This window comes from Chaetomium globosum, genomic scaffold (assembly GCF_000143365.1).
Source record: "Chaetomium globosum CBS 148.51 scaffold_5 genomic scaffold, whole genome shotgun sequence".
Lineage (NCBI taxonomy): Eukaryota > Fungi > Ascomycota > Sordariomycetes > Sordariales > Chaetomiaceae > Chaetomium > Chaetomium globosum.
The window spans coordinates 354,373-375,311 of NT_165980.1; the positions used below are offsets into that span (position 1 = coordinate 354,373).

Sequence of the window (20,939 nt, forward strand, 5' to 3'; positions counted from 1 at the left end):
GCTCTTTTATTTCTAGCAGGATTAGATCATTTCTCCCTCCCCCGTATGTGACCCCGACTCACTCTTTGGGGGCTGCAAAGAGGCGGGGGCTGGGATAGTTTTCAGTCCCGGTTTCATTGCCGGACCGGACAATGGAGTTGGAGGGAAGGTGGGGGGGGCTTAGGCGCCACAGTCCATGCGAAAGAGCATGCTCTTCCCAGTTGAGCACGATAAAGGAAGGTCAACAGGATTCGGCTTGGTGCGATCCGGGTCCCCGTGAAGAAGTGCGTCAACAGCGTGCGCCAGTCGACCTGCAGCGCGCGGTGTCCTGCATACGCGGTAATTGGCCGCGCTCATCGGCAGGAACACCGGGATAGAAGAGGGCGAGCGTGCCGACCCGCCATCTCGAGTGTCTGCTCTTCTTTTTTTTTTTTTGTTTCTTTCCTTCAAAGTCGCGATCCGAGATATTAAGTATTAGAGTTTCGTCTTCGCGGCGAACGCGTGGCGCGTACCAAAAAGGCGATTCCGCAGGGCGCCCAGCAAGAAGAATACAAAAACAACCACCCAAAGTAGGGCGCTACGGCCAAAGCAAAAGAGAGTACTGCCGCACTTGGCGAGAAGAAATGACGAGTCTGGGCCAGGAACAGGCATTGCCGGATGGATCGGCTGGTGCCGTTTATGTCGACATTTTTCTGTTGAGACCCGAGTCGGTGGGTGGGTTCCTAGCTTGCAGTGGGGGTGTTTCAGGGGGTCTCGGTTGTTGGCGCCAGGGACCGAGTGCCAGCAGAGAAAGAGTTTGTGACCGCCGAGAAGCTTGTGAACGACCGAACACCGCGTCGGGATCTGAGTGGGGGGCGCCATGCTTCAGCGTCGATCTGGCCGAGGAAGCCCCGCCAAGCTTCGCCCCTCTTCAGCTGAAGTGGAACAGGAATCTCTGCCCAAAGACGACCTCTGGGCCGAGGTTCGGAGTTGGCAATCTCCGAACTCCCGTCCCTCAAGATTCTGAGGGTTAGGGGTGTTACTTGGCAACCGAAGTCAACAACCGCCCCTGAAAAGATGGCCGGCTTTTTTGGAAATGACTTCTACTCCTCGTATTCAACTTTGATCCCGTTTTGGGCTTTTCTATGCTAGCCTAAAGAACCATCCATAATCCCTCAAAGTCCACGACCCATCGTACTGTATCCAATCCTATCCAAATGCGTACACGTCGCAAGGTTGTCTACAATCTTGGCAACACAGTCAGGACTGGTCGGGATTCGAGCAGCTAGCTCCCAGTGATAAGAAAACGTGCTAACTCAGCATCTAGAGTAGGCACCTATGATATAACCACGTTATCTCAGGCCCCTTATCTTGGCAACCATGGCCATCTGCTTGTTACATGCTCTTTCTTTCCTCTAATCTAGTGAGTACGATTTAAAAATAACTGGCATCCGAGGGCCCGCATCCCAGCCTTAGGTAGGCAAGAACAAGAACACAGACTTAGAAAACCGCTTGCCCAAAGTCGAGACGCGGAAGGTGCATGTGGCTTACAAATGTAAACAAAAACTCATATCATCAGCCTTGAATAGTCCTCTAGCGTAGCGCAAATTCACCCTGTATTTCATGAACTAAATCAGGCTATCGTGCGCCGAGTTATACTACATCATGTACACTACCATTAAACAACGCCATGTTGCCCATCCATCAACAATGGCCTCCGACTTTCCCCCCGCCCCGCCGCCCATGCACCGAGTTCGCATCGCCGTTTACTCAGATGTGCCACGCTTGGCCACCGTGGCAATCGCTGGACGCTCCCACGTACTCGGTCTCCACTTTGAACACCTCAGCCGCATTAACTACCCTCGAGACATGTACCGTTCGCGCGCCCACATGTTTGCCAACTTCATCACCAACCCCCAGTACATCGTCCTGGTCGTGCTTGGCAAGTACAAGCAGCAAGAGGATAAGAAGGTGTCCACACACCCGGTGCCCCATGATCACGGTGCCGATGATTACGAGCTCCTTAAGAAGCTGGATACGGGAACAATTGTAGGAGCAGTAGGAGGCCAAGTCATTGTCGGAGTTATGGTTTGGAAACTGCCGCCTTGGTCGCCCCGCATCGGACAGTTCTCCTCGATCCCACCGCCACCAAACACCCCAGTCTATTTTGACGGCGATCAGGACAGGGACAGATACATCGACCAAAAAGCTCCGAGTCTGCGGTGGCTCCGCCGCGCAATCCAGAGCCTCAAAAAGAGGTGAGTGCTCTCCCCCAGAACACGGCCATATATAATAGACGCTCATCAAAACGCCCTGGCTTGTGCCACTAGATATTTTGACCGCCACCGAACTGTGGAACTATTCGCCGTCCATCCGGCCTATTCGCAATCCGACTGCACCGCCTACATGCTACAATAGGGAATGTATCTATCGGATCGCGATTACGAGCCAATTGGTCTAGTATTGCCGTCCGACTTGGAGCGAAGGTTGGTGTTGCCATCTCATACAATCCTCGCCCAGCACCGAGTCAAGACGAGCATTTTCCCGGAGGGAATCAGCCTGGTAGTGGCTGAATACTCGCCCCTGCCACTGTACATGGCCGACGGGCGTCAGTATAACCGAGCTCGGTATCCCCTGTTGGCCGCCCATGAATGTCAAACCGTTAATCCCCCCGACCTTGTATTATGAAATAGACTTTATGCTACTACAGGACTTATCATCAATACCTTGTTGAGGCAGAGCATGCTAAGCGCCTTGTAGATACTCGCTAATGCTTTGTTAAAATCAATAACCACCTTGGTATGTTTACCATTACACCGTCGAACCTTGGGCAGCCCGCCATCCGTGTGTCGTTCGTGTTTGACCGACGTCCGGGGAGACGACGGTAGTGACAACGTCGAGCAGCTCACTCGCACCACCCTGCAAAAGAGGCGGGCAGAGTTTACCGCCGTGAAGCCGTGTTGGACACATCCTGGCAACAAGAAAGGCAGGAACCTTAGTAACAACCCTACCACAAAGGCACGGCACCTTTTCTAAGCATCATTCTTGAGGACCTCTTGAGAGAGCCGCACTATAATGCTCAGGAACAGTCTACCCGAGCATCGCCTCCTCCTAGATTTCTAGGTATAATCGAGGCGAATGATTGCGCGGTTCTCCATCGGTAGACCATCTAACCCTATAGCCATGTCTTCAATAAAACACAACACCAGACAGCTCAATACCGCCACCAGCCGCGGGATATCAGACGACCAACCTTGACAGCCCCAAGGCACCAACCAAAACTCGAAAACGCCACCCCCCACCACCTGGCACCAAACCACCGTGGACCTGTACCACCCATCTACCAATCCCACGCCCACAATAGACGCCAACACGCGTCCCAAAAGCATGGCGGCGGTGGAGGGGTGGTAGGCACCAAGCAGCCAGCAGCAAGCATGAGGCAAGCAAACAAACCGAAAACTAGACGCCAACACGCGTCCCAAAAGCATGGCGGCGGTGGAGGGGTGGTAGGCACCAAGCAGCCAGCAGCAAGCATGATGCAAGCAAACAAACCGAAAACTAGACGCCAACAGGAAGAATGGAGAAAACCCGATGATCCGCCTTGCCCCGCCTCTTCCATCTATCCACCCATCCCCCTGCCCCTTTCCACTCAATCAATCAATCAATCAATCAATCCAACACTACAGAGTAGCAGAGCAAAAGCTTTTAAAAACAGATGCTTTTCTTACCTTGGTACTGTACCTATCACGTATCACGTATCAGCAGACATGACAGGGACAGGGACTGGACCCACCGGGCCGCGAGATCGGGCCTTGCCGCAGTTGACGCCCGGTCGGAGGCGGTGACGCGCGGGAATTCTCCGTGCGGTTGGTTGGTTGGTGGGGCGGAGACGGGTTGGGAACGGCGGTGGCTGCGGTGAGGCGGATTGGGTTCATCTGGGGGGTTGATGTTTGGTGGTGATGGGTGATGGATGGCGTAAAGGGGAAGGTTGAGGAGTTTGATTCTGAGATGATGCTACTGGGTTGGGTGGGTTAGTGGATGAATACAATGATGGTGGGGGAATCGTGTTGGGGAGGTACCTCTGGGAAGGAAAGAGGTGAAACTTGAGGTGGTCGTAGGTTTGTTGTTGGAGGTTGTAAATGCCTACCTTCCTGGGTACCTATTCTACAACAGCGTCAAACTACGACTCGATGGTAGTCTACTCGACAGCTTGAGTTACCTCTGTTATGGTAAGGTAGATCGTCCACAATTTGATTACGTCTGCGGGGGAGAGAGACTTGCGATGCGCGACACATCGTCCTCCAAGCTCAATATCATCCCCCCTCATGTTTGAACAAGGCTACCCCCGGAGAGCCTGACTCCGCAAACAGCACCCCGTTGCTCTCTGCTCCTTCCCAATCCCTCGCTTTCCCCTCACCAACCGTCATCACAAGGCGAACCACCCTCCGCCACGTAATGTAGGAACAACTCTGCAGCCGAGTCTCAGGGCAGGCTCTCCAGGCTCTGCTGCCGCGGCCGGACGTCGAGAAGAAGACGAAGGAAGCCTATGGCAGCAACCCTTCTCACCGGAACGGCTCCTTCCAGAAACCCCAAGCCATTCATCCCATGCCACAGCCTTGGCCTCGGCCAACACCACCGCCCACTCACCGCCGTTACACCTCCGTTTCACGACGAGCCTCACTGGAGTACCAGTACAAACCGTGCTACATCATCTGCAAAACCCACTCACCATCTTTCATCAGGATTTAGTTTGCATGGCCAGACTCAAGCCAAGCCCGCTTGTTGGCGTCTATCGCTTGTCGACGGATCGAAAGGCCCAACATCGGGCCTGCACGAAGGAGCCAACTGCATAGACGCTCGCCTCCGCCGCCCCGGGATTGGGTCTTTGGGTAGGGTAGGGTAGCCCGCCCTCCGCTCCGAGACTGCCTCTGGCTAGGGTAGTTTGGTACATACATACGGGCAAACGCATGCGGGCAAGACACTCACTGTCCCCACAGCAGCCCGGCTTGGCCTCATGCACACAATCAATCAACAAACTGCCTCGTCGTGGGCGACAGATGAGGCCCGGCTACCTAGTGACGTGGCTCGCAGAAGCACCGGGTCTTGCTTGCCCAGAGCAGAAATCGCAGACGCGTCAAGCCGTTGGTTCAAACGTCGCCCGTCAGTTATCAGTTGCCAACCTTGTCATCCCCCAAACGGCACGGGTGCTGCAGAAGCAATTCGTCATGTGAGAGAGGCCCAAATGGGTTGCTGGCTGCAGTCCAGCGGTGCTGCAACCCATCCCCCGGAAGGTGAGGTGGCTTCCATGCTCTCGTCAGCATGGAAGAAAGCAACAAACTACATTTTGTTAATACCCGGCGTCCAGAAGTGGCATGGAACTTCTGGCAGGAGGAGGGTCGGACGGAGTATGGCGGCGGGTGGGTCGGCTATCGAGTCGATAGTCGCGCCAACGGACCAATCTCTGGCGTCGCCTGCCGCAGGAATGCAGGTTGGTGGCTGCCCGCATGCGAGTGGAAAGTTCCCCCCTCGGCTCACGAGAGACGACGAGAGACGCGAGCCAGGGGGGTCTCGGGCGCGCTCACCGCCGTCGAAGGATCCGGTAGCCGCGACATGTTGCGCAGAAAAACCCTAAACCCAGTCCGGGTGTTGGTCCGCGGAGATGGCGGTCGCGGCTGTTCGGCAAGCCTATTTCATTGTTTTTGTCCGGATGAGGATCGGGAGACGACGAAGCCGGGAAGGGGGGAGAGACTTCGAGAGGGGAGGGGAGCAATAACTGCAGGCCACGCGCTTCTAAGCGCCGGATGCACCTCTCGTGCAACCCCCATTGGCCGGCCTTGCGCCACCAGATCGCACACGCACAGTAGCGGGAATCCTGCCCAGCCATTGACACGCGACGACGAGATTGCAATATTGATTGCCTGCTGGAACCTGATCTTGGTCGGTCATTCCGGCGGGCCACAGATGCCAAGGCGAACGTTGCCGACCCGTGGAGAGGGTTACACCACCTTCGCGTGAGATATTGTGCGTATTTCTGGCCCGTGCCATTTGGGGAAGACCGTTGATTGCCGTTCATATCGAGTGTGTAATTAACTAGTGGGACGGCATTGCTGCTTTGTCAGTGTTTACTTCAGAAGTTGATTGAGTTTTGTTTGGTGAGATTTTATTGCAGACCGAGAAGTGTGTAGTATTTTGGAACACAAATCCGTCTTCGCAACGAACCCCGTGCCTTGTCTCCCGATCCAGGACTGCACCGAAGCTTTAGCGACCGGTCGGTGCAAAATCTTGGCTGGCAATTTATTCCGACTTCTGCGGGTTCGCGGCGCAGTCCACGAATTCCGATTTCGAGCTCGGGCCGCCTAAAGAAGGTTGTCGTTCCGTGTTGCCCTCCAGACGAAGGCGGCCCTTGGGTCAGTGCGCGCGGGGAAGGAAGCCCGAGGGGACTGGTCGAGTTCATAATGCCCTTTCGAAATTGGCTGAGAAATCGGACGGACCTTGAAATGCGAAATTTCGGGTTCAGAAAAAAATGTCGCAACCCGCTGGTGCACGTGGTAACTGGCGATGCTCGTCTTTCTTCTTCTCACAACTTGAACGGTCTGTGCGATGTGTTTCCAGGGGCTTCACATGGCACACGGACGATAACACGGACTTGAAACGAAACAGGAGCGTTGGGCGATTTGGCGATTGTTTCGAGAATGCTTGCGACGATCAACAGAAAACCCACCGACCCCCCTGGGTACCAGCTCCCTGGGAGCCCCGGGGAGTCTGTTTCAGTGTTTCGGTTGGTGCCTTGTTGAGCATCGCCTCCTGGAAAGAGAGGCAGGGTCAAGGCGCAAGGCTTGCTCAGGGTGTTGGACCTGGACCGATAGTATGGTTTTCCCCAACAGCAACGGGGAAGGGCACAGTCGCGTGGGTTCGTCTCGAGGTGGCCCGGTGGTCTCTGCCACGTGCGGACCTTGAAGCTTGCAAGCTGGTTCTGGAAGCCAAGAATCTGGCGATGGCGGCAGCCCTAGCCATTTCGAGCAGTGCTGGTGGTGATCACCTCGTCATGATCGGCCGTGTTGGTGCGGTAAGGTATGTACCCAGTAACTCCCTAACTACCTACATATTTAATAGCCGGCCATCCAGACCATCGGGATTTTGAAAACTCGAGCAATGTTCGTGATTGATGCCGGAACATTGATTTGGTGTAAGTCTCGGCCCTTGCATGTCCATGGCTGAGTCTTCCTTCTTTTTTCCCCGGATGCAGGGCCTTGTGTCATCTCATGTGGCCCCTGTGTAGCTCTGCACATCAACATGGTGCATCGAAGACGGGAAGATCATAATCGTGAGACATTAACAACCAGGGCAGAATCCATCTCGCATTCAATGTTTCAAACCTTGTTGGGTTTCGAGTCTCGCGAGAAGAAATTGAAATACCTACTTCCCATGGAAGTTGCATCCAACATTGAGGGGCTCTGGAGAGCTGCACTCCTTCCTGCAAGAGCTTGGTCTCACTCGCTGCAGGTGGACCTCCTGTCAGCAGCACGGGCCAAAAGCACAGCGGGTCTCGTCCGAACTGCGCAGGTGGTGCCGGGATGGAATCGGGTCTGTGCCTTGGGGCAATTCGTGGGTGGATAAACGATTTCCACGGAGATCGACTTGCCCAACGTGCCTTTCAGGGTATTCGTAACCCCCTCCACATTTTACACAACGGAATCGTCCGCGTTTCATGGGCCCTGACAGTATCTGTTTCTTCGTCTGTCGGCTCTTTCCAGATAAATTGCGAAGCGACGAAGCGAGACCCGATCACACCATACCAAAAAGAAACAAGCTTCCTTCCCTCTCGGCTGGTCGGCCACTTGGGGCATCTGAAGAATGCGCCAAGCAGCCAAGCCAGATGGGTTAGCCGCGCACCTCTTCCATGGGTGACCGCTGGTTGTTTGTTCGTAACTCCCGCAACGCAACGGTTCTTGCTGTCGGGTTTTTCCCACCGAGAGTTTGCACGACCGCATCTGGCTAAGCTCAACCAAAAACGCCAAACCCACACCAAAAGGATACGCGTGCCATCGCCACCTGACTCTCAAACAGCCGTGCCCTCAGGTAGCTGCACGTTGGTTGTTGGGTCAAGCAGGGGCGTGGTCGGCACGGACGGTGGGTGCACGGCATGGACATGAGAGATGAATGAATGAAGGCTTGCTTCTATGCTTCACAACACCACGTCATCAAACCTACGGCGAGTAGTCGTTGGAGAAAGACGATGAAGAGATGCCACGGCAAGCCGAAGCCGAGAGGGGCCACAGAGCTTCTAGTATTGCCGCCGCCGTCACCAAGCGAGGACCCCTCATTTCTCTCAGCAGCAGACAACCGCTCCCAAGTTTTAGCTGTCCCCATCGAGGCCCGTTATCGAGGCCAAGCGCCTGCAGAGCAACCCTATGAGAGCTGGGCCAGCGATCGGAATCGCCCCGCCTTCTCGGTTCCCATCCCATGTCTGCCAGCATGTCTGCCAGATTTGCCATGGCAGATTCGTATTAACGCCGTCTGTTAAGTAATTTGCCCGCACAATAGCGTCGAGGCGGGAATGCGGCAAACAAGCTACCAAAAACGGACTCGACCCGAATCTCCGAATTTACAAAGTACTTCGTACATTTTGCCCTTCCGCCCGTTCGAGGCAGCACGGAGCCCGCTCAGCCGAATTCTTCCTTTTCATGGATGTGCAGCTCCATCACAATCACAAAAAACGAAACTGCAGCTTTCTCTCCTTCAAACAAGAAGCACATCACCGGCATGGCTTCGCTTGGCAGGTGTAGACCACGTCGAGGACGGTTACAGACGGACAGACCCACGCGTGCCACGGTAGCCTCGAAGGTTGCAGTATTGATGAAGCCCCTGCCATCCCAGCCATCCCACCATCCCACCCACCCTTGCATGGACCCCCTGCTACCTTCGACGCAGCAACCTTCAGGGATCTGGTGCCTTAATAAACGGCTCCCGCCTGCCGCCGCTCGCGGTCAGGGCACCCCTGTCCTCTCCAGCCAACGGGAAGCTTGATTCTCAACCAAAGATGGCTCCGAGTACGTACCCCGTGCCGCTCCCGTACCCTTGACTGTCATCCTCCTCCCCACGCCTTCGCTCCGTTAGTTTTTGGCATCGCTTCCGTCTGGTCTTCGGCCGCAGAAACGTCTTTCGACTGCGCTTTGTCTGTCCCGGGTGGATGTTTGCGCAGCTCAGGTATGTACCGCTACATGGAGGACAAGGGTCATGAACCCCCCTCCCCTCTCTCCCTCCATGGTTTTTGCGCTCTCCTTTGGGTTTCGATACCCTTCTCCTCGTGCAGCATGTGGGTGCACCAGTAACACAGAACGTAACCCTGCCTGCTCTTTGACTTCCCTCGCATTCCTGCGCCCTTCTCCTGCTGCTCAACCTCACCCATCCTGGTCAGCTTCCGGTGCCGTCGACTACTGCGGTTCAGCAAGCCACCGCTAGCCTATTCGATCCTTAGATCTCAAACCTGCCGCCGCCCACGAGCTGACCCTGCCACTCGGGAAAGATATAAGGACTCCCCATCCCACCAGCTTCATCCCAACCTCACACTCCACCACTCAGCTCGACTTCCATTACATCTTCTATCTTGTCTCTTTCTTTCCTGTCTCGGGTCGTTTGTCTACTTCAGTCCAGACTTCTTTCCAAAAGTCAACCTGCCTTTCCTCCACACACAGCGACCTCCTCGGCGAGACACCAGTCCAGCATCATGGTTTCCTTCACGACGGTAATGGTTGCTGCCCTGGCGGCAGTGGTGTCTGCTGCTCCCGGGTGCCGGCCGCCCATCAAATATACCCTCCCCAAGATCGGAGGAGGTGAGTCTGCCACCATAAAACCCCCACGAATGGCGACTAACAGAATCTAGGTGAGGAACTTGCCGCGCCGGCCGCCGGCCTCGTAGTCAAGAAGATTGCCATCGGCCACGGAATCCAGAACTATACCTGCGACAGTGCGTCTGCCACCGAGAGCGCCGCAACCGGCGCCGTCGCCATGCTTTACGATGTCACCGATTTCTATCCGGGAACAAGGAACAGCGGCATCAGGCCGGATCTCTGGGACAACCTGCCGATCAATCTGCTCTGGCACCAGCCCCTCCCGCTCAACAAGCTCCCCGGTACCGAGTATGGTGCCGACCCGAACACGCCCTTCCCCGAGCCCTCGGACTTGACCCTCGAAGGTATCCCTCCTGCCAAGTTCCTCGGCCACCACGTCTTCGACATCGACAGCATCCCCGTGTTCGACCTCTCTGCGGCTGGCCTCAAGGCGACTGTCAAGAAGATCGACGGGGAAAAACGCTCCCAAGAACGCCGACAAGAGCATTCTTGACACCAGCGCCGTCGCATAGCTACAGCTCGACGACAACGGCCAGAGCCACTCCAACGGTGTGAGCTCTGTCTTCCGTGTCGTCACGGCCGGCAGTGCTCCTCGGCCCTGCTCAGTCGCTGGCGCCAGAGTCCAGAGCGTGCCGTACGCCACCTACTACTGGTTCTTTGGGTAAACGCGCGAAAAGGAGGAAATCGATTTTGCTCCGCGCGGAGCGGCTTGGAAAGGCACATGACGCGGCACGCGTTGGCTGGCAGCGGGCCAAAAATGGTTTTTGGGGTGCCGATGGGATGGGTGCGGGAGCCCCCTACCACGCCGCCATCCCATTTCCCTATGCGGGAAGCCACTCAGGCTTATTTTTATCTCGGCTCACCAACCACCCGCTCACACCTCATCTCATGCTCACTCATCACCCACTTCCCCAGCAACTCACCCACCGCCTACTGGGATACCACCTTCACGCACATACATACACACACATACACACCACACACACACACACCACACACACACACACACCACACACACACACACACCACACACATACGGCACATACTTTCTCTTCATTCCACTCTTTGCATCCGACCATGCGTTTGCTTGGCACAGATCTGCCTTCTCATTCCCGGCCTGGCTTTTGGTACACAGTACAGCCGTCCGGTTCTGGTTCGGATATACCCTCTCGTTTACAGCATGACGCATCAGTAATGATAGGATTTGGAAGCCGATGGCTATCTATGGGCAGGCGTTTTGTCTTTTGGAAAATATTGTTGGGTCTTCAGTTTCTTGTTTCTTGCATAGAGGGTTATTGGGTATGGAAATACAACGTTTATTGTTCAATATGCCTTATTGCCTGTGCCTGTGTATGCATACGAATGGTTGTGCTTCTGTTGATCACAGTTTGAACGGGGAAATGTAGGATCCCGCCCTCGATCAGCAGGATCAGGGGTGTCAGCTCAATCGTCTATCTTGATACCTTCCAGTTCGCAACCAAGACAGCCATGACTCGTTGCCTACGAGACTCAAACAAAAACTGGACAAGCCCAAGTCAAGCTCTCAACGGCACCCAGCACACCCCATGGAAGCAAAGAACACCCCCAAACCCCCCAACTCTTCGGTCCATGCATCTCAACGGCCTACGTAACCAAGCTTATGGCCCCCAACTGGCCGCCGCGCTGCCCAGCCCTCTCGCCACCAAATCTCCAGTGTCAGAAACAAAAATACCCTGTGATATTTCCGTACTATGTATACGAACCGCAAATCCTCCCCGGTCAGTCATCCGCACGGCAGCGCCTCAGCAGACAATGATACCCCGACACACGGCAGAGAACGAGAGACAGAGTTGCTAATTCTGTCTTCTACTTATTACATACCTACCTGCCTTTGTGTTAGTTTGGCACTCGTGGCTGTGCTGTGCTAGGCCGTCTCATTTCCGTTATCCCCCTTTTCTATTCGTATCTCCTTTGCTTTCGTTGCCCCCCCCCCCCCCACCCCGGGCGCGGGGAGCGAGAGAACGAACACGGAGATGGAAATAAATGCCGGGTTCAGTGACACTGACACACTGACACAGCTGTTGGTGTTGTTGTTGGCCACGGCAGCGGTGAGGGAGGATTGATTCAGGCCAACGCGACTAGGATCAGGGAGCGGTGACGGGGGCGCGGTTAACGGAGATGGCAGCTCGGCTAACAATGGGAAGGTCGGTGAAGATGAACAAGAAGAAGACGGTGACAATAATAGCAACGCCGAGCTCGCGACCCTACCAAGGTTGCATTACCTACCTTGCTCTGGTGATGAGTTGACGTGCCAGTCTCGCGGTCACCGTCCGTCAACCCCTATCCCGTACGTACCCTTGATAGGTGTGTACCTCAAACAGCAACCGGATATCCACACACCACTCCCAACAAGAAACAGCAAGGTAATGATCGGAAAGAAGCCATTGTAATTTTTTTTAACACAACTGCAGAAGATACCTGGTAGTATGTAGAATCTAAAAGCGGCAAATCGCAAACGCCGACGCGGCCAACCCAAACGGTAGACAGAGAAACAACAAGCCGCAACCTCGCAACCTGCTGCACAAACATAAACGCCGCCGCTCGTTTCTTCAACAACCATGTCCCATCACCATCCCATCTCATCTTCTCATATATCCCGTTTGAGACCCTCAAGTCTCCTCATATGCCGCGCCCCGCCCCATCTGATATCACCCCGCCTTTTCATAAACCCCATCTGATCCCTCATACCCACCCAACCAACCCACTCTAACCTGTCCCTTCCCAGTCCAGATCAACCCAACCCAACCCAACAAAGCCGAGATCAACAAACCCACCCCCCAGCCCGCTCTTACAGAGACCCAACGACCGAACCACCAGTTACCCACCTCAATACCCTCCCTGCCCATAAACCGCCCCAAACTGCCCACCCCCCGCCGCATACCCCCCCGCATTATGATTATGCCTGCGACTGGACCGTCCCGTCCCAATATCAATCTGCCTCAGTTCCTCCTCCAACGACATATTCCCTCCCCCCCCCCCACCACCACCACCACCACCACCTCCACCATACCCATACGTATCATTGTGACCCCCCTGCCCATACCCATACCCCCCATCTTGTCCTCCGTACCCCTGCCCCTGGCCATGATGATACCCATCATCAATACCGCTCCCCGCGCGCCGCGCAACACTGCTGCTATGCAGCTGCAGCGCACCGCTCATCCCGCTCCCATTTCCAGGTGATGAGGATAGGGGTGGAGGGGGCAACGCGAGCGGGACCTTGGCGGGGATCGGGGGCGCGCTGCCGTTGATGCTACCGCCGCTGCGGCTGTACTGGTGTGCGTGCCCGCCGGGGCTGCGGCCGGGGCTGCGGCTGTGGCGGCGGTGTTGGCTGGAGCTGTTGTGGCTGTAGCCGTTGGCGTGGCGCTGGCTGCCGGGGGAGGTGCCGTAGACACCGCTGGGGCTGCCCGAGTGGGAGGAGTGGTAGGGGGCGTGGTTCTCGTTACCGGTGGCGTAGTCGAAGGTGGCGGCGCGCGGGATGCCCCGTGGTGCGGTGAAGTTGTCCATGTGCGACGGGAGCGGCGCGAGCGGGGCCGGTTCCATCCCGTGCCCGCTGCTGCCGCTGCTCTTGCGCAGGACGGTGCCCCGGTTGGGACTGGGGTCCCGCCCCGGCGCCGGGCCGATGGCGCCAGACATCATAGGTACGATGGCGGACGTCGACTGGCGGTAGGCGGCCTTCTTCTGAAGACGGTTTCGCCCAGTCGCTGTTGCCGAGGTGATGGGTTCGACGTGGTCTGTTATCCCCCCGGAGAAGGTGATGGCCGATGAGGACGGTGCCGGGAGCATGGATTGCGTGCGGGCCGCGATGCGCAGCGGACGGCGACCCGAAGAGGGCACAGGTTGGGGACCGGAGAGCGAGGGACGGGAAGATGTGGATGACGGCTGTTTTGGCTCGGGCTCGGGTGCCCAGGTCTCCATAGGAAGGTGATCGGAGGGGTCAACTTCGCGGCCATCGTGAGTGATGATCTTGCCGGTGGCCTCGCTGTAGTCAGCACGAGAAGAGGCTGCATCTTTGATGGCGGCCGATGAGGTATTGGGGTTTAAAGCTTCGTAGGAGTCGGGGCCGAACGGGACACCCGACATCTGACGGTTTTCCACCGGCGGCCGGGGGCTGACTGACTTGCGTCGGATGGTATGCTGGTGGCGCGGGTTCGGGCTGGGATCGCGCGGCGGGTTGGGAGAGTAGGCGCGCGACTTGATGACCACGTTGACGCTCGACGTTGATGGCCCGTTGGTGTACGTAACGGGGTTCCTACCATGGGCAGACGAGGCATTGTACGGGACGACGGCCCCATCGTAACCGTAGTTATCGTTCATGGTCCTTCCCCGGGGGGGCGTCTCAACCAGGGCTTGCTGTGCATATCCGCGAGTCTGATTGGACAGTCTCCTTTCCTGGGTAATCCGCTCCGGGACTTCCTGGCCAATGTTTGGATCGACGCCCGGAACAAGGGATGCCGGCACCGGAGGTACCGGGTAGCCGTTCGAGGTGTCGTCAAGCTCGCTCCGGTACGTCAGTGCTTTTTGCGCCGTGTGGGAACCGTGCAATGGCAGGGAAGGTTCCGAGTGCCTGCCATAGTTTGGCGCATAGTCTGGTGATTGCCTTTGAGGAATCTCGGGCGCAACCATCTGATATCCGTTGGTACCTTGATGCCTCGGGTCTTGCGTGTGTCTCGGGTCCTGTTGGTAATGTGATGACTCGGTGCTGCTCCTCCCTGAAAGAGCGAGCGGCGCAGGACTGGCGCTCATGTCGTAGTCCCGGTCAAGATGGGGCTGCGATTGCGATTGAGGTTGCGGTTGCGGCCAGCGTCCCGAGGTCCTTCTGGGGTTGCTCATAGACTCGGGCGACTCGGGCACATCTTCGACGGTAGCCTGCATGGTCCTCTGTGGTTCGTAATTTCCATCGTAAGAATAATGCCGAGATTGGCCCTGGTCCGCCTTGGAGTATTGGTTGCCGGGGAGACCTGCAGGGGCAGAATCGTACGCCTTGTATGTCGGCCTTCCGGGGTAGCTTCCCGAGACAGAGTTTCGGTGGGCTTCGCTCCTCAGCACATCCTGTCGCATGGTTGGTGGCGTCGTTTGGAACGCCGGGTTCATCGAAGGGTTGCTTCCAGTTCTGCTCCTATGGGCGGGCGGTGGGGGTGGCCGGTCATCATTAACAGGCCTGTGGTCGTTAAGCGGTGGAAACTCGTATGTTTCCTGGCGGTCATATGCCGGCTGCTGCCGGTGTGTGCTGTAGATCTGGTCGTGCTGGGCGGCATGCTGCTGTTCGGCCCTCTCGGGCGTCCGGTACTGGCTGGGCGGTTCGGCGCGGCGAGGCGGAGTCCCAAGCTCCCTGCCTTGGTCCGGTTGTTGGTAGTACTCAGGTTGTTGGTGCGAAACTGGAGCGGGATTCGGCTGAGGTCGAAGCGGCGTCTCACCCTGCTCCGGTACGGGCGACGGCGGCGCTGGGGATTTTCCAGTGACGGGATCCGTGGGCAACGGGCGGCGCTTCGGCACTGGCCTTGGCCCAACGGCGGCTGGAGCTGGTTCAACGTCGGTCGGGACTGGCGGTTTCGCCTTTACGACAGGTCTCTCCGGCTTGGGGCGGTTATCGTAGTATGTGATCTCGATGCGGACCTCGCCGGCGTACTTGCCCCGACACGCAAGCTGGTGCCATTGGTCGCTCTGCCCCCCGCCTCCCACGATAATGTCGCGCAGGTCGATCCAGGACTCCCCAATCAATTCCGTCTTCTTGTCGTCGTTGAATACCGAGACCTTAAGCTGGTAGTAATCGGGCGAGTCGTGAACGGTAAATCGAAGTTCTTGGTCCCTGCAGCCAGATTGCTCAGTCAGTAGGAGTTCGAGGGTGAAGGGAGAGAGCTATGGAGAGCTGTGCTACTAAGTTGGGTACTCACCATTTCGGGGTCTGGCCGCCACGGATGTCGGTTGTGGTCTTCTTTGCTTCTTTCCCTAAGCGGGCCGCGCAGTAGGGGTCCTGCTTCCCGATGGTCTTGCGATTCGGCAAGTTCTTTGCTCGGTCGACGACGAGCACCAGTGTGCCAATCTCAGGCCCATCAGCGCTCATGTCGGAAAATATGCCAGCCGTGTGCATCCCATTGAGCGGATGGGTTTTTGACTTGGTCGTCATTTTGTCTGTGTTGCCGCGCGGGGCTGCACCATGACCCGATGTCGCAGTATTTGGGGGAATCGCCGGACAAGGCAAGATGGGTTGTTTACTTTGGAGTCAAAGCTAACGTTAGTTGGTTACCCCGCCGTCGCTCAATTCGGCTCGATTCGGATTTGGAACAAGAAAGCAAAAAAGATACTCGATACTCGAAAGAGCGACAGATAAAGGAACGAAGATGCCCCTCCAACACTAAAAATGCAACGAGAAAGGTTCCGAGATGGTTTTGGATGAAAGCATCCAAAATCAGCTGGCTTTTGGTCGCAGGGAGCGCAAGAGGTGCAGACGGCAGCATGCAAGTGGGATCCAATGGCCGGCTTGTTGACGTGCGCCAGGGGAAGCCAGCAGCCAAGGTTGGCTCGCGTCCGCAGTGGCTGGGTCTGGTGGGAGTGCGCGTCGCAAATCAGGGCATTGGGATTCGGTGGCTGGCATGCGCAAGACTGGCGCAAATCAGCGAGGCTGGGCTGTTGTGCCCCGCACCTGCGCTATGGCCCACATTCCAGCATGGGGGTTTCGTTTCTGGTGCGACTCGGATGCAACGCGGATCGGCCAAGCCCAGCGGAGCCAGCCCAGCCCAGCCCAGGGCCCCTGCCTCCCTGACTTGCAAAGCACCACCCATCTTATCAACATCGATCGATCTTCAAAACTCGACGAATGAACTTCAACGCAATTGTTGTCATTACAGATGTACTTGTATACGAATAGAAGTACGTGTTTGTCGGGTTCTCCGTAACGGCCTCGGTTATCCGTCCCTAGCCGAACAGCTTGACCACAAGAACCTGGGAACTGAAAAGGATGTTGGCAGCCTCTGCCAGGCGTTTGCTTGACCGACGGATTCTTACCGCCATCCGCTCCCGTATTGCTGCTGCAGGCATTTCTTGTTTTGTCTTTTCTTCAACCGGTGTGTTGTAGGAGAGAGGAGTATCAATGCTGTCGAGTGGCGCTTGGTTGGGTACACGTATTTCAGCGTTGCCGTAACGGTCAATGCCTTCCCAGGCCTTCCCGGCGATGCCAAGGATATCGTCAACTCAAGCATATCCTGTCACTCTTGGACTTACAATCGCAGTTGAACATGCAATCGGTAACTAAACGCCAGCGATGAAGTGCAGCGCGTCGTCCCTGGTCCGCGGCAATACAGGCGGGAGTGTCTTGGGCGGTAGGACCCGGGACTAGACCTTGCAGCCGCTGCATCGGATCTGTGCCGCTGCCACACGGCTCGTTGGCGCTATGCTCAAACATATCACTTGCGCTGTGTGAGACCATCACCGATGTGATGGCACCCTTGTACACGCCCGTTGGGGCCTGGCATTGGCTAGAACCTGGCCAAGACTGCCGTTTCGGGAAGAAGGGCATGCCTCGATGATGGGTTACCTCCTAAGATAGAGCATACAGCAGTTGGTTAGAGAGGTGATGTGCTGCTGTGTGTGGGTATAATTGTAAACCGGCGTCCTCTGTTCACAATCCTTGCCTTAATCTACCTATTCTCCTCGACCAACGGTATTGACGACTAGGCACTATCGGAAACAAAAATGGGTTCGTCAAGAAAAGCAAGTCCACCGCGGAGGCGGCCGCGGAAATCATTAATCTCCCGGGTGCCAACAACAACCCGATACATCATTGCATCACTCACCGCCGCTGCTACACTCGGATGGAGCCTATGCCAGTGGTACGCCGACAATCCGATTGGCTTCTCACATCACGGCGCATCGTACGTCGACTGGGATGCCCGGCGAGAAGAGGTCAAGGAGGCTTTCAACACAAATTGGGAGGCATACTCCCGATATGCCTGGGGTGAGACCATACCACCTTCGGCCGCTTCAAGACAATGCATTAACAAACATCCCAGGCAAAGACCGGTATCACGCCGTCTCGGGCAGGGGTTCCCAGATGAGCCCCAAGGGTCTAGGGTGGATCATAGTCGACAGCCTCGACACCATGATGATCATGAACCTGACAGAGCCCCTAGCCGAGTCGCGCAAATGGCTGCACCGAAGTCTTTCGTATGACCAGGACCAGGACGTCAACACATTCGAAACGACCATCCGCATGCTCGGCGGGCTCCTGAGCGCGCATTATCTCGCCGGTCGCCTGCCCGACGTGGCCTCACGCCGGGACTCGGTCTATCTGACGAAGGCAATCGACCTCGCCGACCGGCTGCTCGCGGCTTACGAGTCGCCGTCGGGCATTCCCTACGCCAGCGTGCACCTCGGGCGTAAGGTCGGGCTCCCTTCGCACGCAGACGGCGGGTCGTCGTCCATGGCCGAGGCGGCCACGCTGCAGCTAGAGATGAAGTACCTGTCGCACCTCACTGGCGACGAGCGTTACTGGCGCAGGGCCGAGAAGGTGATGCAGGTGCTGGACGACAACGCGATGGAGGCCGGCCTCCTGCCCATCTTTGTGCACCCCGACACGGGGCGCTTCACAACATCCGAGATCCGCCTCGGAAGCCGCGGCGATTCCTACTACGGTCAGTTCTTCCCTCCTCCTCCCTTTCCCGCTTCCTCCCCTCTCCTCCCTCCTTTCCCCTCCCCTCCCACAAACACACCCACCCACTAACCCACCCCCAGAATACCTCATCAAGCAATACCTCCAAACTTCCGCCACCGAGCCCATCTACCTCACCCTCTGGCACGAAGCGCTTGCCGGCATCGAAAGACACCTCGTAACCACCACGCGCAACGCACACCTCACCATCATCGCCGAACTGCCCCACGGCATCGGCGGGCCGCTCTCCCCCAAGATGGACCACCTCGTGTGCTTCCTGCCCGGCGCCATCGCGCTCGGCGCCACGGGCGGGCACACCGTCGCCCACGTCAAAGCGCAGGGTGCGTGGACGGCGCGCAAGGAGGCTGAGATGGCGCTCGCAAGGGATCTGATGAAGACGTGCTGGGGCATGTATGCGGTCACGGCGTCGGGGCTGGCGCCGGAGATTGTGTGGTTTGATGTGGAGGAGGAGGAGTTGAGGCCGAGGCCGGCGGGGGGGAGGGGTGATGGTGGTGAGGATGGCAAGAAGGGGGGGAAGGCAAAGCGGGATTCGTTGGCGGAGTGGAAGAAGGATTTTGTCATCAAGCCGCTGGATGCGCATAACTTGCAGCGGCCGGAGACGGTGGAGAGTTTGTATGTCATGTGGAGGGTCACGGGGGATCCGGTGTATCGGGAGTGGGGATGGAAGATCTTTGAGGCGTTTAGGGAGGGGACGGCGGCGGGGTTGGGGAGGGGGTATACGGCGGTCGGGGATGTGAGGGTGGTGCCGCCGCCGTTGAGGGATGAGATGGAGAGCTTTTGGTTGGTGAGTGCTCGTTTTCCTTTTTCTTTTCTTTGTCCTTTTCTTGCCATCCTGTTCGTGTTTGGAGGAAAGCTAACTGGGTGGGTAGGCCGAGACACTCAAGTACCTTTACTTGCTCTTCTCGCCGACGGACTTTTTGCCGTTGGAGGAGGTGGTGTTTAACACAGAGGCGCACATCTTTCCGCGGTTCAAGAGCCAGTGGAAGACGGGGTGGGAACGGAATAGAGTAGCGGGGTGTGGCGGTTGTGGGATGTAATGTAGGGTGTCTCTGGGGTTGGGAGTTGAATCATTTTTAGCGTACGCCGTGCTGTGCACCAAGTAGTAATGTCAATGACCATATTTTGTGGCATTCGTCGCAACTTGAAACCCGAATTAAGATGGTTGACATGTACGATTAAATGGGAAAGGTAAATAAACACGCTACCCCGAATAAGGAAATGTTTCACGCCGGAATAAGCTAAGACTGACCCACTCCGCTCGATCCGACCATCCATTCGTTCCCTTCCCCCAATCAATCCCTAACCCTCAACCACCTCCCGACCAACTCACCATCACCATCACCACCACACCATCAACACCACACCTCCCCCAGAACAACCCCAACCCACCCATCACCATGTCCTCCCCCACCGCCCAGGACCCCGACCCCCAACCCCCCGCCATCAATTTCATCCTCTCCTTCCTGCTCGTCGGCCTGGCCTGGGGTTTCACCACGCCCTTCATCCGACGCGCGGCGCGCGACCACCGCCCGCCGGCACACCCCGTGCTGGAGACGGCGGCGGTGCAGCAGAGCCGCGTGCGCAAGCGTGTGTATGCGGCGTTTTTTGCGGTGGTGGATTTGTTGAGGAATCCGCGGTATGCGGTGCCGTTGGTGCTGAATTTGACGGGGAGTGTGTGGTTCTTTTTGTTGATTGGGAAGGCGGGTAGGTTTTTTTTTTTTTTTTTTTTTTTTGAGTTTCGGGCTGGGGGGTAAGAGGAGGGAGGTGTGAGCTGGGGCGTTAAGGGTGTTGGGGGGGTTGTTTGATGGTTTTGGACTACGTGTCTGGGACGTCGTTGATGATGTTAGGCTTTTGCTTGTTGTGGGGCCTTGCTGACTGTGCTGCTAGAACTGAGCTTGACGGTGCCGGTTGTGAACACCCTGGCGTTCTTGTTCACTGTCGTCGGAGAGTGGTGGGTGGAGGGCAAGGTCATCAGCCGAGGTATGTTTTGGCTGCTCTTCTGTTGACGGGTGCGGTGCGGTGCTAACTGGTCAGATACCATGCTTGGCATGTTGCTGTCGGTGGGTGGGATTGCGCTGTGCGTGCAGAGCAAGAACGTTGCTTGAACGGGATGGGTCGGGGTCGTTCTGTGGACTGCTTTTCTCATCCTAGGTATGCCTCCATCGAGGTGGATTCGTGTTCACAAGGATGGCCGCAACAACACACCACCAATAGCGCGGGTTCGCTCTTGAGTTCAGGTCATCTTGCCATTCCCCTGAATCGCCCCCTCTGCTCCGGGCAGTCCCAGCTCCCCTGCCTACATGCCAGCTGCATCCCTGTCACAGGGCATAGGTATATACAAACGGAAACGTGCCCGACGCGCCGCGCAGAAGACATGTACAATGGAAACCCGCCCCGCCGTACAATGTCCGGTTTTCCCTGTT

General features: G+C 56.8%; 6 protein-coding genes across 6 annotated transcripts; 5 read left to right on the plus strand and 1 right to left on the minus strand.

The window, feature by feature from the left end:
- Nucleotides 1-1,668: 1,668 nt before the first annotated feature.
- CHGG_06942 (uncharacterized protein) lies at nt 1,669-2,376 on the plus strand (the record flags this gene model as incomplete). The annotated part of the gene is made up of 2 exons (XM_001224597.1): nt 1,669-2,216; nt 2,289-2,376. 2 exons carry the CDS (start codon nt 1,669-1,671, stop codon nt 2,374-2,376), a joined length of 636 nt encoding a protein of 211 aa, XP_001224598.1.
- Nucleotides 2,377-6,413: 4,037 nt separating this feature from the next.
- On the plus strand, nt 6,414-7,099 carry CHGG_06943 (uncharacterized protein; the record flags this gene model as incomplete). The annotated part of the gene is made up of 3 exons (XM_001224598.1): nt 6,414-6,549; nt 6,619-6,736; nt 7,072-7,099. 3 exons carry the CDS (start codon nt 6,414-6,416, stop codon nt 7,097-7,099), a joined length of 282 nt encoding a protein of 93 aa, XP_001224599.1.
- Nucleotides 7,100-9,685: 2,586 nt separating this feature from the next.
- On the plus strand, nt 9,686-10,302 carry CHGG_06944 (uncharacterized protein; the record flags this gene model as incomplete). Its single annotated transcript, XM_001224599.1, has 2 exons — nt 9,686-9,791; nt 9,842-10,302. The coding sequence occupies 2 exons, from the start codon at nt 9,686-9,688 to the stop codon at nt 10,300-10,302; spliced, it is 567 nt and encodes a 188-aa protein (XP_001224600.1).
- A 2,372-nt stretch (nt 10,303-12,674) lies between these two features.
- CHGG_06945 (uncharacterized protein) lies at nt 12,675-15,975 on the minus strand (the record flags this gene model as incomplete). The annotated part of the gene is made up of 2 exons (XM_001224600.1): nt 12,675-15,657; nt 15,743-15,975. 2 exons carry the CDS (start codon nt 15,973-15,975, stop codon nt 12,675-12,677), a joined length of 3,216 nt encoding a protein of 1,071 aa, XP_001224601.1.
- Nucleotides 15,976-17,540: 1,565 nt separating this feature from the next.
- CHGG_06946 (uncharacterized protein) lies at nt 17,541-19,553 on the plus strand (the record flags this gene model as incomplete). Its single annotated transcript, XM_001224601.1, has 4 exons — nt 17,541-17,544; nt 17,858-18,478; nt 18,579-19,300; nt 19,386-19,553. 4 exons carry the CDS (start codon nt 17,541-17,543, stop codon nt 19,551-19,553), a joined length of 1,515 nt encoding a protein of 504 aa, XP_001224602.1.
- Nucleotides 19,554-19,913: 360 nt separating this feature from the next.
- Nucleotides 19,914-20,747, plus strand: CHGG_06947 (uncharacterized protein; the record flags this gene model as incomplete). The annotated part of the gene is made up of 3 exons (XM_001224602.1): nt 19,914-20,220; nt 20,404-20,496; nt 20,668-20,747. 3 exons carry the CDS (start codon nt 19,914-19,916, stop codon nt 20,745-20,747), a joined length of 480 nt encoding a protein of 159 aa, XP_001224603.1.
- Nucleotides 20,748-20,939: the final 192 nt, after the last annotated feature.